The following is a 15,718-nucleotide window of genomic DNA, read 5'->3' as shown; positions in this document are numbered from 1 at the left end:
TATCAAAAGCATACAACTCTTCCTAAGGAAAAATTTTAAGGAAAAAAACATTTAAGGGGAATTGGTGTGGTGGTTTTTTTTTTTTTTTTTTTTGTTTTTTTTTTTTTTTTGTTGTTGCTTCCCTGCTGACTCAGACAGCTCTTGTTAATTTCACAAATGAAGTTTAAAGAGCCTGTTGCCACCTTTCTGTCCTTGCAGCTCTCGGAGCCACTGAGGAAGAAAGCTTGTCTTTTACTGCACCTACAGGGGCTGGAGAGGCAGAGAGTTCACACAATTAGCTCTACATTTCCTACTCTCTGTCTCCAGGTGGCAGGGAGGAACAGCATCCTGGTGCCCAGTCTTGAAAGTCCTCCAGGAATGGTTTTGTCTATTTCACAGAGGGAATGTGAAACTGACAAGAGCCTGTCAGGCAGGGAACTGTCATTTTTTTTGTCCCTCAGGAAAAATTGGGGGGGGGGGGGGTATTTTTTTTCTCTCAAAAATTTTATTTCTCTCAGAAAATTTCAGTTTTGTGAAATGGGCATTTTTTCATCAAAAGAATCATTCTGACAAAAAGTTTTCAACCAGCTCTCTGATCACTGTGCTCATGCTCACAGCAGGGCAAAAAAGGGATATTTTTAGTTACCCATTCCATTTCTGGGGTCAAAATGACAATTTTCATTCCTTGAGAGTAACTAAATGATGACTGTGCATAACACCAGATTCCAAAAAACTGGGCTTAGTTGACACCTGGAATTAATAGAAGGTTAATATTAAAAAAAGAGGTCAAGAAGAGTGAAATATATCTTGGCTAGGTAATAAATGAAACCTAGATAAATAGGAGAGACCTTGCAGGCACAATTTCCAGGTTAGACAAGATTGAAAATATTGTGTCTAAATGTCTTTCTCTACTAGAACTCTGCCAGGTTTCAGTGTCTCTTGCTGATGTGTTTAATTTTGTGCCCATTGTTTATGAAGTTAGTGATCCTTATTTTGGTTAGATTCTAAAAACCCTGATTTTAAATATCAGGTAATTCTTTGACTTAATTATGTTTCTGAAACCCAAAGCGAATGAAGTTCAGTTCCATTTGTGGGATATTGAATAGATCAAAGCTTACCTACTCAATGTTTTGGTGAATACATATATTTACAGGTAATATCTTCCTAGATTTTATTCTTTGAACTAGTGTTTCCTACATAGATTTCTTTTTGGAGATATTTTTTTTTTTTAAATCCTAGATGATACCCTGGGTTGCTTCATCCATGTAGATGGTCACAAAATGAAATTCCCTTTTAGAACCAATCAAAAATAGACTATACACACGTGTGGATTACTTTTCATAGTGGCTAATCAGTACTTACTTGAAAACCTAGGTAGAGCTATCTGGACACCTAAGATCATTATGTAGTAAAAAAAAATCTTGCCTATTTTATCTACTTGAAAAATTATCTGGTTTTTTTTTTTCATGATCGTGTTGAGAAACAAAAGCTGTGTATAGTACATGAATGCAAGTCTCCTGAGGAACAATGCAGATCACGGTTAGTGTGCTCAGCAAGGGTGTGTCTACACAGCAAAGTTATTTTAGAATAAAGGCTGTTATTCCGAAATAACTATGTGAGCGTCTACACAGCAATTCCGTTACTTTGAAATAATTTTGACATATTCCAACTTCTGTAAACCTCCTTCTATGAAGAATAACGCTTGTTCCAAAATAGCTATTTCTAAATAAGGCGTGTGTAGACGCTTCACTTCTGCTGTTTCAAAATAGCCCTCACCAGGGCCGTTCTAAGATATTCCTCCTGGGGTTCTAAATCGAGATAGCACATCTACATTAGGAAACCTGCCTCGGACTAATTTTGAGGCTTCCCTGATGTGTAGATGTGCTGTTATGAAATAACTGTTCCGGAATAGCTTATTCTGAAATAACTGTGCAGTGTAGATGTACGCCAATTGTCCTGAAACAAAATATTTTAAGATATCACACACTGCATTATTTTGTTGTCTAATCCCTTTGATTCTGCCAGGTTGGTTCTCTCTCGGTTTGAATTTGAAGAGGTATCAAGTGGAGAAAACACCTTGGAGGTTGGAGAAGATGAAGAAGAAGTTTGGCTGTTTTGGCGAGACACCAACAAGGAAATCCGCAGTAAGAGTGTCAGAGAGTTGGCTCAGGATGCTAAAGAAGGGCAGAAGGAAGATCGGGATATACTCAGCTATTACAGGTTAACACCATGTGCAGTAGTCAGTTTTGACAGGGTAACAACGACTGTGTGGGTAAAAGTCTGTTCAAGATATTAGCTACAAATAAAGACTTAGCATGCTGGCCTCAGTACCCAATAGAAAATGGTATAAAGCTTTCTTTGCATGATGAATCTGCTTGAAGTGCAGAATTGTGATTGATGTCAGATAGAAGTCAAATAATCAGTGTGAGCATAAGTAAATGTTAGTGCAAATACAGAATAAATGAGGTTCCAAGTATGTAAGAGTTAGGGAGCAGTTATATGCAAGGTAGTATATATCTGTGTGGTGAGTCTCCTCCAGAGATGCTCATGAGTTTGGCTTTCTCCACAGTTGTTTATTTTCTACAGGAGGATCTTAACTTTAGTTCTTAAAATCCAAGCTGTAATAAGGGGCTGTTGAAAGGAAGGTGAGCTAGTACTCAGGAAACAAAAACTTGCTACTAGATCTTTTCCTAAAATGCCTCTAGAGTTTGATGCCACTTTCAAAGCTTTTTTTTTTATTATTATTATTTGTGAGCTCCAGACTTAGATGTCTTAAAGTGGTCACCAGGACACTATATAAACTTGCAAAACCCCATGAGAAGTTGGGTTTGAATTTTTTTTCTTTCCCTTTTTCACCATTTAAGCTATGCCTCTAATATGAGGCAGTGCTTCCAGATGACTTGGCTAGACTGCAGTTGCTTGGCATGTTAGAATTCCAAGTTCCATCTCAGACCAAATTCCTGTGTCTGGGTTATAAACTTTTTTAAATAGTTTGAAAGACTATTGGCTATTGTGGTACAAAAAGTACCACCAGAATTCCTTTTTCCACTACTTGTTGCTTTTGCCTTGCATATTGTGTTTTAAAACTTTTAATGAGTTTACCAGATGAACTATTCAAAGGGATTAGAATGGACGTTTAAGAGATTTGGACTATTTAAGAGATTCAGGCCCAAAGTGAACCTCTTAGAATTTTTTTCTCCCCTTTATCTGTTTGTAAAGTCCATGCAAATCTTATGACCTCTTCTCAAATAGTTGTTTCAATGCTCGTAATGATGATTTCTTCTAAACGTGTGTGTGTGTGTGTGTGTGTGTGTGTGTATGTATATATATATATATATATATATATAAATAAATAAATAAAAGAATAATAGGACTGGAAGGGACCTCGAGAGGTCATAGAGTCCAGCCCCCCGCCCTCAAGGCAGGACCAAGCTCCGTCTACATCATCCCTGACAGATGTCTGTCTAACCTGTTCTTAAATATCTCCAGAGAGGGAGATTCCACCACCTCCCTTGGCAATTTATTCCAATATTTGACCACCCTGACAGTTAGGAATTTTTTCCTAATGTCCAATCTAAACCTCCCCTGCTGCACTTTAAGCCCATTACTCCTTGTCCTGTCCTCAGTAACCAAGAGGAACAAATTTTCTCCTTCCTCCTTGTGACACCCTTTTAGATATTTGAAAACCGCTATCATGTACCCCCCTTAATCTTCTTTTTTCCAAACTAAACATATATAGTGAAGAGAGCAGGAAGCAATTGTGTAAGGAAAAATTCCATGGACTAGCATACAAAGGCTTAAGATTGAGTTAAATACCTTGTAATTTTTTTTTTTATTGAAAAACCACCTTCTTTAGAGTTTCATTTGGTAGGATTATGTAAACACATAAAAGCATGTTGGACGTGCACTTTATTTTAATCCAAGAACTACAGTGTAGAGTCTGTTGTATTTGCGTTGATTTGAATGCTAGGTCCCTGCACTGTTCTTGTTGGCTAGATGTTTTGGGAACGGAAAAAAGAACACAATTGTTATATCTACCTGTGACTAATTGGTATGGAGACTGATGCCTTAATTCATGAGGATACTTGAGCACATGTCCAACTTTTAATATGCTTAATAAGCAGTGAGTCAATGAAACTAAGTAACCAAGAGTTGCTTGAAAGCTGCTAGTGAGAAGTATGCCAGCTTCTAAAAGCTTGGCATACTGTTGTAATCTCTTTGTATTTCATAAGCAATAGCATTAGCAAAGTAAAACCGAGTGCAGCTTAATTCTTGAAAATGTATAACACTGTGAGCACCTAGGAGACATTAGGGAAGCTGTTGTCCTTCATGCACCAATTTTGTTACCTCTATTAGTATTTGGAAGTGATTTATTCTATTGTTAAAGCATCCTGTGTCTGTTGATTTAAATGATGTAACTAAACATGAATTGCTAAACACTGTTGACATTTTTAGGTCCTATCTTTATATTGACTTCTGGAAACTAAGGTGTAAATTTCTTCTTTTACAGGTACCAGCTCAATCTTTTTGCTAGAATGTGCCTTGATCGACAATACTTAGCCATAAATGAAATATCTGGCCAGTTGGATGTGGATCTCATTCTTCGTTGTATGTCTGATGAAAACTTACCGTATGATCTGAGAGCATCTTTCTGCCGGCTGATGCTGCATATGCATGTTGACCGTGATCCTCAAGAACAAGTAACACCCGTGAAGTATGCTCGCTTGTGGTCTGAGATACCTTCTGAAATTGCCATTGATGAGTAAGTACTTGATAGAGAGGAGAAAAATGAAAAGAGTTTAAAAATTTATTAATTTTAAAAACAAAGCCTAACATCATAAGTCATCTCTTTTATTTCTTTAAAACAAAGTTTTACTGGTGTTTATCTTGCTAGCCGATTATTAGTATTAAAGCCTTGTAGTATAAAAATATCATTATAGAGACACTTACCAAGAAGAATTTCCTAGATATCTTTATGGAGACACTTACTGAGAAGAATTTCCTAGATTAGAAACACTTAGTTGTTCTGGATGGTGGCTGCCTTGTCTTTTCCCAGAAAAAGGCAACATGGTCCCGCACTCGGTGGATTGGAGAGATGTGTTCTGTTCCTGGTTTTACCAGTAACTTTTTTTGTGTCACCTAGGCAATTCACCTAAAATCTTTGCACCTTTGTTTGCCCTAACATCACATGTGACTTGTCTAATTAGTGTGCAAGCTCATCAGGACAAGGGACTACCTTTTGGTACCGGGCCGAGCACAGAGGGATTCTAGTATTGTGGCCATGGCCTCTAGTTACTTGTTGTAATAGAAATAATTTTTAAAATAACGTAATGAATTTGATTGTTCCTACCAAGGTATTATTTTAAAATATCATAATCAACTTGATTTTTTTTTCCAGCCCAGGGAATAAGTTCTTCATGTTCTGTTGAGTTGAGGGCTCTAAATCTCTACTGCTTCATTGTACTACTGCAGTGTTTTTTCAACCAGTGGTACAAGTACCCTTAGGGGTACTCAGGAAGTCTAGAGGGAACATCAACACAACTGAAATTTGGAGAAAACTGAATTTTTGTTTTAAGTTGTACAACCCTTTATTATTTTTGTACTTTTTACACCCAAAAATGTCATTGCCCACCCGTCTGTGATTAAGTTGTTTAAACAAATGTGTTGCAATGGTAGAAAAAAATTGTGTGCCTGAAAACTGTAGGTACTGGAGGCACTAACAGTTTTTTTTAAAGAGGTACTTTATTAAAAAAAGGCTGAGAAACACTGCACTACTTCACCGTTAAACTTTCCTCCCCTTACGTTAGATTTCCTTTAGAAAATTAACAGACCACTTTCAGATGGCAAAATAAGCATTTGAGCCAATCAGACCATTTCCAATAATACATCCAGTTTTCCACTCTTGCCCATATTCCTATTTGTGTATTCCTCTTCAAAACAGCTCTAGAACGTGGAGTATTAAAGAATAGTTTGTCTCTTTACATACAGGTAAAAGTCCAGTTTTTATCTGGAGTTAGCATTGGTAATCACATCTGCTCTTTTGTTGTTGCATGTCACTCATCACCATTTCAATTAGAAACATGTTTTCTCCCTTGTTCTTTCTTTTTATTGGTACCAAACTTGCTTTTTTCACATTTTAAAGTAGTGCAAAGTGAGTGTATGGGCCAAAACAGCAAAAGCCAGGAAAATATGGTCTCAGCTTCCTTTCTCCTTGGTTTGGAATAAATTGTTTCACAGCATTAAGCTTATTTATACCTTGATGAACCTGGATTTTAATAAGTCTATGTGCATTTTAAATTCAAGTTTAATTTTTTCCTCTCCAGCTATGACAGCAGTGGAACTTCCAAAGATGAAATTAAGGAGAGATTTGCACAAACCATGGAATTTGTGGAGGAATATTTAAGAGAAGTTGTGTGTCAGAGGTTCCCTTTCTCTGATAAAGAGAAAAACAAACTCACTTTTGAGGTAATTAACTCGTTTTATGTTGTAATCTCTTTCTAAAGTAAAACAGAATGTTGCAATTTTGCCTTTATTACAAGGTGAGCTATGCGAGTACTAACCTTTAACACCTTTTTTGTCCTTGTGAGTAATTGTTACTCATGTAAACTTGTTGAAGTCAGTGACTGCAAGTACACGTACTAATGTTTAATGGACAAATACTCGTATGTATTTTAAAAATAAATTACAGCAGCTATGTTCACTTTTGTGCCCACTTAGACTCGTACAATCAAGTTTTACTGGCACAAATGTTTGTAGAACCTAAACTTTGCTTGCAAGCCCAAGTGTTTGTTCCAGAAGAGGTTGTACTTTCATCCAGTAAAAGAGCAGTAGAGTGTCATTTATATAATTTTCTTTGTTATGGTTGATAAAGAGCTTGAATAATGTCATGACTATGCAGGGCAATGTTTCATAAATAATCCATAGCTAAGGAAATGTCATTCAATACCCATGAATAACAAATACAGTGCAACCTTTGTTATCCAGCACTCTGTTAACCAGAAAACTTTGTTAACTCTCGTTGCCCCCAGCCACAATACTGTCACATCTTCAGGCGCACAGGCCTGGCTTGGTTTACCATGATTGGCTTAACAATTTTTTATTTAAGAAGTACTAATCTTCTCTAACTCAAAATACAAATGTGAGACCAACTGCCTCACACTACAAAACTACCAATATTAAAAACTTGAGTTTTGCTATTACAGTAAACTTCCAATAATCCGGCACCTTTAGGACTCAGGGGGTACTGGGTTATCAGATATGCTGGACTATTGGAATGGGGTACTATGAGGGGTCTAGGGTGGAGTGGGGGGAGATGCCACCCGAGACCCCTCATAGCCCCCCCTTACGATAGTCTGGCTCTGCCCCAGGCGTCCCCATTCAGCCGCTGCTAGGGGACCAACCCAGCAGCACCCCAGCTGCTCTGCCCCCAGCTTCCCCGATTCTGCTGCTGGTTAGTTTCAGCAGCGGCTGAATCGGGGAAGCCGGGCGCAGAGCAGCTCCAGTTGTCTGGCTGCCCGGAGCACTTCCAGGTTCCCGATGGTGCCGGACCATCAGGAGTGCTGGAGCATTGGATGCCGGACCAATGGAGTTTTAGTGTATTGGCTCTCACTCTAGGAAGGGGTGGGGCCAAGGCATCCAGTTCTCAGAGCCACCCGGAGAGTGGCACCCCGCCCCCTCCAAATAACATGGTGTGCACATCGTGGCGCTCCTGCAGTGATTTAAAGGGCTCTGTCCTCTGGTGTTTCCTAGGTTAATGGGACCCTCAGATAACCGGAATTTTTAGATAACCGGAACTCCCTAATCCCCGAGCACGCCGGATAACACAGGTTTTACTGTATATCGGAGGGATTCTCTTGCTACTTGCAGAAAGAGGCTACATTAGGCAAGGAAATTTTTTCAAACAAATTATTGGCACTGTTCAAAAAGAGGATTTTTTAAGCCTTGTGGTGAAATTTGTGGTTTTAGCAACATTAAGGATTTGATTAGAAAAATTGTTCTGTAAACTCCCTCTGAGTCTGTTTAATGGTTACCATTATGTAACCAAATAATGTAATAATTGTTGTGTAAAATGTGTATTTATATAACTTTTGTGCTCTTGCTCTTTCTTTATTTGCTGCCTCATGTCAACAAATATGATCATGCTTTTCGTTATCTTGCAATTCTGTGTATCAAAATATACCTGTGGTGAGCAGTGAACTTATTTTGGAATATGCTAATATAGAGCAACCAATTAAGGTAATGAGCACAGCTAAAAATCAAGAAACAGAATTTTTATCCCCCAAAAGGTGTTGATCATTGCTTTAATTTTTAATAGGTTGTGAACTTAGCCAGAAATCTGATATATTTTGGTTTCTACAACTTCTGTGACCTTCTAAGACTAACCAAAATCCTCCTGGCTATATTAGACTGTGTGCACATTGCTACTATCTTCCCCATTACCAAAATGGCAAAAGGAGAAGAAAGTAAAGGTAAGATGGAGGAAAAAATGGTAGGGGCAACTCCTGAGAAATATTGGAAGACTTTGCCCACATTAATTTGATCCAAATATGTGAAATAGACATCAAATTTTTCCCTTTTATCCATTGACGCCTTGGTGGTTATCTGTGTAATTTGGAGATCAAAGGAAGATTTCCAAAGGCTAACGGGGTTTTCCAAAAGCACAAAGAGTTCAGGTGCAAACCCAAAGGCTGGTGAGGAAAATATTCCCCTAGTTTTGTATTAAGACAGATAATTTTTTTGTGACATGTGGAAGGTCGCTTATCCTCTTACGTGTCGTTTGAATGCACCATCTTGTTTCTTACTGCGTTTTTACCTGCCTCTCTGAAGGGAGCAATGTAATGAGATCCATTCATGGAGTTGGTGAGCTGATGACCCAGGTTGTACTCAGAGGTGGAGGATTCTTACCCATTACTCCACTTGCTACTGCTCCTGAGGGTAATGTCAAACAGAGTGAACCGGAGAAAGAAGACATCCTGGTGATGGACACCAAGCTGAAAATCATTGAAATACTTCAGGTATCAGAATTGCAATGGCAGCAGGGTCTCAAATCCTGTGAGGTGGTGCTTGTATGTGAGGATGTGTTTTTTTTAATGTAGTGTTAGGGAGGTGTTTGAGTGCGTAAGGCCTTGGCTGGGATGATTTTGTTGGGTTTGGTCCTGCTTTGAGCAGGCAGTTGGACTAGAGAAGCTCCTGAGGTCTCTTCCAGCCCTAATCTTGGATTCTATGACACTGACCCTTTCATTCCATTGCTGTCTGGATTGTCTTCTCATACTGGGTGGCTGGAGGGGAGGAGTGTTGCAGACGCGAATACTTACTCCTGTGAAACACATTTTCCACACTATTAGAGCAGAGATGGTCTCGTGGGTGGGAGATGAGTTACACACATGCTGACTCACAACTGAACCAGTCTGATCTTTGGCCTTTAGACTCTTTCTGACACAGTAGGTCTTCAGCCACTTACCATGCTCTTTAACAGTTAATATTTTTTTTTTACATGGCTGATTTCCTGAAGAGGATAGTTCTGAACTGCCCTGTCAAGCAACTGCTTTTATGTGGGTGACTAAAATGACATACAATGCCTTCGTTGCATAACTCTACAGCAAGAGAAGTGTCCAGAGTATAGAGTAAAACACATGCGACTAGTCTCTAATTTTTCCTAAGTCTTGATAATAAGCCACTGATGTCATGAAGCCATAAGAGTGAGCTTAGCCCCCATGTCCACCAAACATAATGTTGTGGCAGTAATGCTTAAAGAGCAAGGAAAGGCTATTTATAGGTAGAAAGGAGAACAGTCCCTGCCCTTACGTGATGATACAGTGTAATTCACATAGGCCTAAATACTGTTGGTGCCCCTTGCTGGGTAAAAGCATGCCAAACAGCAGTAAAGCTACGCATAAGGCAGGGGTGGCCAACCAGTTAGAGACGAAGAGCCAAAATAGCAGCGGATAGGGTGTGAAGAGCCACGTATTATATATTTAATTTTAAATATCTATAGATAGATATAGTACACAGAATGTAGTGATTAAAAATAACATTACATGACATTTTGGACAAAAACCAATAAAAAAATCTCTAGTCACTTACAAAATTTACGGCCAGTCCTTAGTTCTTCAGAGAACTTGACAAGGAACAAACATCAAATTTAAAAAAAAAAAAATTAAATACAGTAGTATTCTCACACTTAAATTTAAAATACATGTTGGGGATGCTTTTTTTTTTAAACACTGCTGTTCTATTATGTCCTGTCCTTTTTTAAGTTAAACTGAACTAAGAAGTAAATTAGCACAATTTGAAGTGCCCGTTTCACTCCAGTTTGTTGATCTCTGCTATGGTTTCCTCTTTTTTTTCTTTTCTTAAGAATATGGCTTTTTTTATAGTTCTAAAAATTCAGGATTTGTCCCACACTGCAAATATGAGAGGTTCAAAAACAATAAGGAAGAGATTTGTATCTCAGAATAATTGCTTCAGCCTGGCCAACAGTAGCCTTTTCGTTTTCTTTAAAGAAACACAGTGTAAACCAGGTACATGCTGATTTCCCCACACACACCCCTCCCCCGCCCCAGAATTTAAATATGACATCTGTGTTGGCTGCCTCATTCTGCATCCATGAAGACTTTAAGGTGCTTCAGCCCCCTGCTCTAACCCAACGCCCCTCCTTTTTCTCCAGAGCCAGGCATCCCCAGTCCCCTGTGCTAACCCAATCCCTCTCTCCTCCCCGAGAGACAGGCACCCACAGTGTCTCTCCCTCGAACCCAATACCTGGGTCCTGGAGCTGCTGCCGCCGCCACCACCATGCATTTCTCCCTCCAGGTGCTGAGGCATGTGCTCAGAGTAGCCAGCTGTGAGCAGTCTGGGCTTGTAGCTCAGAACTAGCAAGAGCCACATTTCTATAAGCAAAGAGCTGCATGCAGCTCGAGAGCTGTGGCTTGGCCACCCCAGCATAAGGAGTTTTTTGTTGAGCTTGCTTGAGCCGTGAGTGCTCCTTTGCATAGTGAGGTAAAGGGCTGACTTCGTGCTTATATGGAAAAAAACAAACACAGTGTGTAGTGGGATAAAATGAAACATCACAGTTTATGAAGCTGACTAAAAATAAATATCACTTTATGGGTTTGATAGTAGACTTTCAGTAATTGTAACAAGCAACTTGGATAACAAAATTTGACATTATTTTCAAGAATTGTTAAAGCAGAGCAGTCTATTGGATGTGATCAGAAAGATGCAGTCTGTCTTAATAGAATAGGGAAATAAACTGTAATTTAATAAATATTTATAGGATTCTTGAGTAAAATATATGATTATACAGGAGAGCAGATGACATTATCTCAAATTTAGATGCCCAGATTCAAAGCTATTCTATTAATTTCAGGGATTTAATTTTTTCAAGGTTTTTTTAAGATAGAATAATTTTATCAACAGATGGAAGGATTTAAAACATGAAAAACAGCATAGGGAGGGACTTTGTCCTTGATTTATCATTTACTTGTCCCTAAGGTATAGACTGTTAAAAGAGAGGGGGAAAATGTGTCCATGATTTTACAGATTTATTGATGTCTAAACAGTCTAAACATACATTTAAGGTTTCAAAACCAGAATATATTAAATATGGGACAAATGTAGCAATATTTTTCCCTGCCAAAATACATGAGTAATAGTGAAAGTAAAATATATTTTCTTATGTGGAGATGATGAGAGACACTTTTTGGATGGGTCATCTCTCCCCAAGGGAGAAATAAAGATGTTAATGTTAAAAAAAACTGTATATTAAAGTTTGTTTGCCTGTTTCTGTTAGTACTGACTGAAATCTTTATTCAGGTTTATGCAAAATGTTTTATTTAACTGTTATGACTGGCCTATAAAGGAAGGATTGTATACTGATGAGAGTACTGTCAAGAGTGACAGGAAAACTGGGTTCAATTCCCTGCTCTGTCTAAGCTTCCAGAATGAGCTCTGGCAAGTCTGTTAGGCCCAGATATGTAAAGCTGTTTCAGCATTCAGAATGCCTAACTGATTTAGGACCCTAAATCTAAATTTCGGAGGGGATTTTGGCACTTTTTTATGTCTGAACTCCATTGAGACTAAGTGCCTCAAATGCATATCCACTGCAATGGTGCTGGGAGAATAAATACATTAGTTTTCAAACACTCAGTTACTCTAGTAATGGGTGGAGGGGTAGAAATACCAATTAAATATTTCTTAAATATTTTTGCATTCATGGTTTTTAAAATTGCCCTTATGCACTTGGTTATGTTTATAGTAGAATCTTTAAAATACAGAACCTCAGAACACTGAAGGATGCATTCTTTTAAAGCAGGGGTGGGGAACCTTTTTTGGGTCGGGCCGCTGAACCACAGAAAAATCAGTTGGGCCCAGGCTAGTGGATTTTTGTGTGGCCAGCCCCATGGGGCATACAGTGCAGGGGCTGAAGTGCTGGCCAGGGAGCCCCGAGACTCAGGGGCCAGATCCAGGTAAGCCTTAGGTTCCCCACCTCTATTCTAAAAAGATATTTTAGTGCTTCCCCTCCCTTCATTGTAAAATGTGTGCAGTTTTCTGAGAATGTGGACGTGATGTAAAATAGTATGTCTGTTTTCATTTTTTTCCCCTTTGAATTCTCAAGTTTATTTTGAATGTGAGGTTGGATTACAGAATCTCATGCCTTCTGTGTATATTTAAACGCGAGTTTGATGAAAGTAATGCTCAGACCTGTGAATCACCCACCGGAAGCAGTAACCAAGAAGCCCCAACTAATGTACCAGGTTAGTTATTTCCTAAAGAGTGTGAGTGAGTGAGTGAGTGAGTGAGTGAGTGAGTGAGTGAGTGAGTGAGTGAGTGAGTGATTAAATGGCGGAGTTGTGTTAATTGCTGAAGTCCGGATTCAGCAATGTACTCAAGTTCATGCTTGACTTTAGGTAGGTGAGTGGCCTTATTGAAGCCAGGAATGTTGCTAACTCAAGTTGTGCGTCTGACAATTACATGGAATATCTTTTCCACATACTGCAAAAAGCTAGCATTTTCGTCACTCCCTCATGTTGCCATTAACTGGACATGTCAACCTGTAGGCGCATTACAAAATTTCTTGAAAATGCGTTTTGAAAATTGATTTATCATAGCCCAAAATGAGGACTTGCCCTATTTATTTTCAAAGCAAGTAAAAATGACTTACAATCAACCTGACTACTCTTTTTCCCACTCCTCCCCCCCCCCCCCAGCAAAAGGGCATCCAACCCAAACTATCTCCTCCCAAAACAAATCCTGGGAAAACAGGTGAGTCTTGCTGTTTTCTCTGGAGATGTCTAGATCTTTTCCAACCTTGGTCCACCAGATTTCATACATTATACAGGAAAGGGCCATACACCTGGCTCCTCCTGATCTAAAACCAAGATGCAGAAAACTTGTGTCCATGGCTATTGCTGACTGCTGTGATATCACCTAGGGCAGGGGTGGGCAATAAAACAGAGGCGGTTCACCAACCCCTAGTGGGTCGCTACTGCTTTATTTACCTAGGCCTCCCTGGGTACGGGTGTTTGCAGCTCCCATTGGCTGTGGATCACTGCTTCTAGCCAATGGGAGCTGCAGAAAGTGGCACGTGCCAGACACTGCTGTAGCTCCCATTGGCCGGGAAGAGCCCTCTGCGGCCGATGGGAACTGCAAGCAGCTGTACCTGTCCAGATGCAGGTAAATGAAGTGGTGGCCTGCCATGGACCTTTTGGATTGTTTTGGAATGTGGAATGACGGGCTTCTGGTCTGGGCCTTTGGAGTCAAACTGCTTGGATGGAACAGCCCTGGATTTGAACCAGTGCAGCTCTAGGTACTTCTGACAGCTGCCCTTTGCCAAACTCCATGTGAAATTTGAAGTGAAACTATGTAAATAGTTATCAAGTGGATGTATCTTCCTCTGCCTATGTCCCCATCTCACAAGAGAGATAGAATCCGGACCCAGTTAAAATGCAGAACATAAATAGGTGTGCCAGAGTTAAAGTACGAAGTCAGGTACCCTATCTTGCCAGCAACAGATTTCCTTCAGCTCCTATGGCTTTCAGTGAGAATTAGTAATGCTTAACACCTCATAAATCCAAACCCCTGTGAACAAAATGGTTACCTGAGATGAAGCTTCACCAGCCTCTTCAGGCTGTGGGATGGGCTAGGTCTAACTAACATATCTAATCACTAAAATTCTAGTCAAAACTTTTTAGTTATTTCCCTGCCAAAAAGCAGACACTGCCATTTACTCTGTGTCTGTAGCACAACGGGGCCTAGATTTGTTTGAGCATCCTAGATACTCTGTCAGAAAAAGTGAGATTGGGGAACAGCAGAGGGGGGAAAAAGCTTCTGTATTTATTTGCCGGGGTGCATGGACACTTGCTACAAAAAGAACAGACATGGTTTGCCTCTATCTTTTTATTCCCAACTAATAGTTATTGTTTTACTTGTCAGCACATACCTTCTGCTGTCAAGGTCAAAAGCCTAAATAGTCTAAGAGCTTCAGGGGATAGCCGAATTAGTCTGTTACAGAAAAAAAACAACAAATGGTCTGGTAGCACTTTATAGACTAACAAAACATGTAGATGGTATAATGAGCTTTCGTAGTTTTGTTAGTTTATAAAGTGCTACCAGACCATTTGTTTAAGATAGTCTAAGTGATTCTTACCATCAAGGGAATAGTTACTTAAAGCTGTCAGTAACAGAAGAGCAGGTTGGTGGTGGCTCATAAAATTAGACAGTAATTCCCATCAACGCCTTATTCCAAAGCAGTTAGTGAAAATATGTGCAACAATTTGTGGTGAAGGAAGTTGGTCTGTAGTTTAATTGATGAATAGAGACTATTAGGAATGTATTGCTTTATGCTAGTTTCTCAGCCAGCATCAGTCACCTCTCAACATACTTTTCAGTTCATACTGTTCCACTCTGGTATGTTTGTATTAACACTTACTGCTGAAGATCTCCTTAGGTTGCCAAAACAGCTAGAGTTTATCTTACCTATTTCTACTTTCCAGGAGCCCTTGATTTTGAACATATTGAAGAACAAGCTGAAGGGATCTTTGGTGGAAGGAAAGTATCTCTTCGTTAATATGTCTAAGGCCATAGTTGCTTAAAAGCTTTTGTTTTGATAGAATAGCTTTGGAATGTAAGGTTTTTATGCAAAGGAGAGTTTTTAAATGTAATTATTCACCAATAGAAGTAAATGTTTAAATGTCGGTGTTGTATACATTTTAATTCCATCTAGGTTCAGCGTGTTTTGAAATTCTACCAGAAGTAATCATACTTGTTTACTATATATGACCTTCTAGATCACTTCCTGATGGCTTGTTTTTTGTTTTGTTTTGTGTTTTGTTTTACACATAAGGCTCTTCAGTTTTCCTTTACAGGCTGGAGATAGTGTCACATGCTTAATTGTAGAAAGTTTCAGGTTTTGTAGCTTTGTGTCCCCAGTGACAGAATAAGTTTCCTGGTAAGCTTTTTAAACCCAAGTTTGTGCCCCAGGTGGAGGTAAAAAAATGTTCTGAACATGAAAGCGATCTCTCAGTTAAACAGCAATATTGTCCAGGATTAAGAACCAAGAAGAAGGCATTTTCCTCAAGCTAGGAAAGAAAAGAAATAAAAAACCAGGGATTTATCGGAGTAGAAGGTTCTCATGCAAGTATATGACTTCATGGTTCTGCTTTGTGCATACATGTGAGAGAGTGCTGAGTATTGATATGTAGGTCTGAGAGAGAATTTTACCATCTGGATGAATCTCACAAGT

General features: G+C 39.2%; 1 protein-coding gene across 2 annotated transcripts in view; it reads left to right on the top strand.

Moving 5' to 3' along the window:
* Positions 1 to 15,718, top strand: part of ITPR1 (inositol 1,4,5-trisphosphate receptor type 1) — a 267,345-nt gene that overhangs the window by 112,283 nt on the left and 139,344 nt on the right. For both annotated transcript variants that reach the window (XM_089781233.1, XM_089781234.1), the window contains exons 19-25: positions 2,005 to 2,199; positions 4,490 to 4,741; positions 6,303 to 6,444; positions 8,294 to 8,447; positions 8,806 to 8,993; positions 12,593 to 12,731; positions 14,970 to 15,024. In XM_089781233.1, coding sequence (XP_089637359.1) covers positions 2,005 to 2,199; positions 4,490 to 4,741; positions 6,303 to 6,444; positions 8,294 to 8,447; positions 8,806 to 8,993; positions 12,593 to 12,731; positions 14,970 to 15,024 — 1,125 coding nt within the window. The remainder of the gene's footprint in view (positions 1 to 2,004; positions 2,200 to 4,489; positions 4,742 to 6,302; positions 6,445 to 8,293; positions 8,448 to 8,805; positions 8,994 to 12,592; positions 12,732 to 14,969; positions 15,025 to 15,718) is intronic.

This window comes from Pelodiscus sinensis, chromosome 11, assembly GCF_052426305.1.
Source record: "Pelodiscus sinensis isolate ZL-2025 chromosome 11, ASM5242630v1, whole genome shotgun sequence".
NCBI classification, from domain to species: Eukaryota; Metazoa; Chordata; order Testudines; family Trionychidae; genus Pelodiscus; species Pelodiscus sinensis.
Note: the sequence above shows the minus strand (reverse complement) of the source record. Positions and strands in the feature narration are given on the sequence as shown.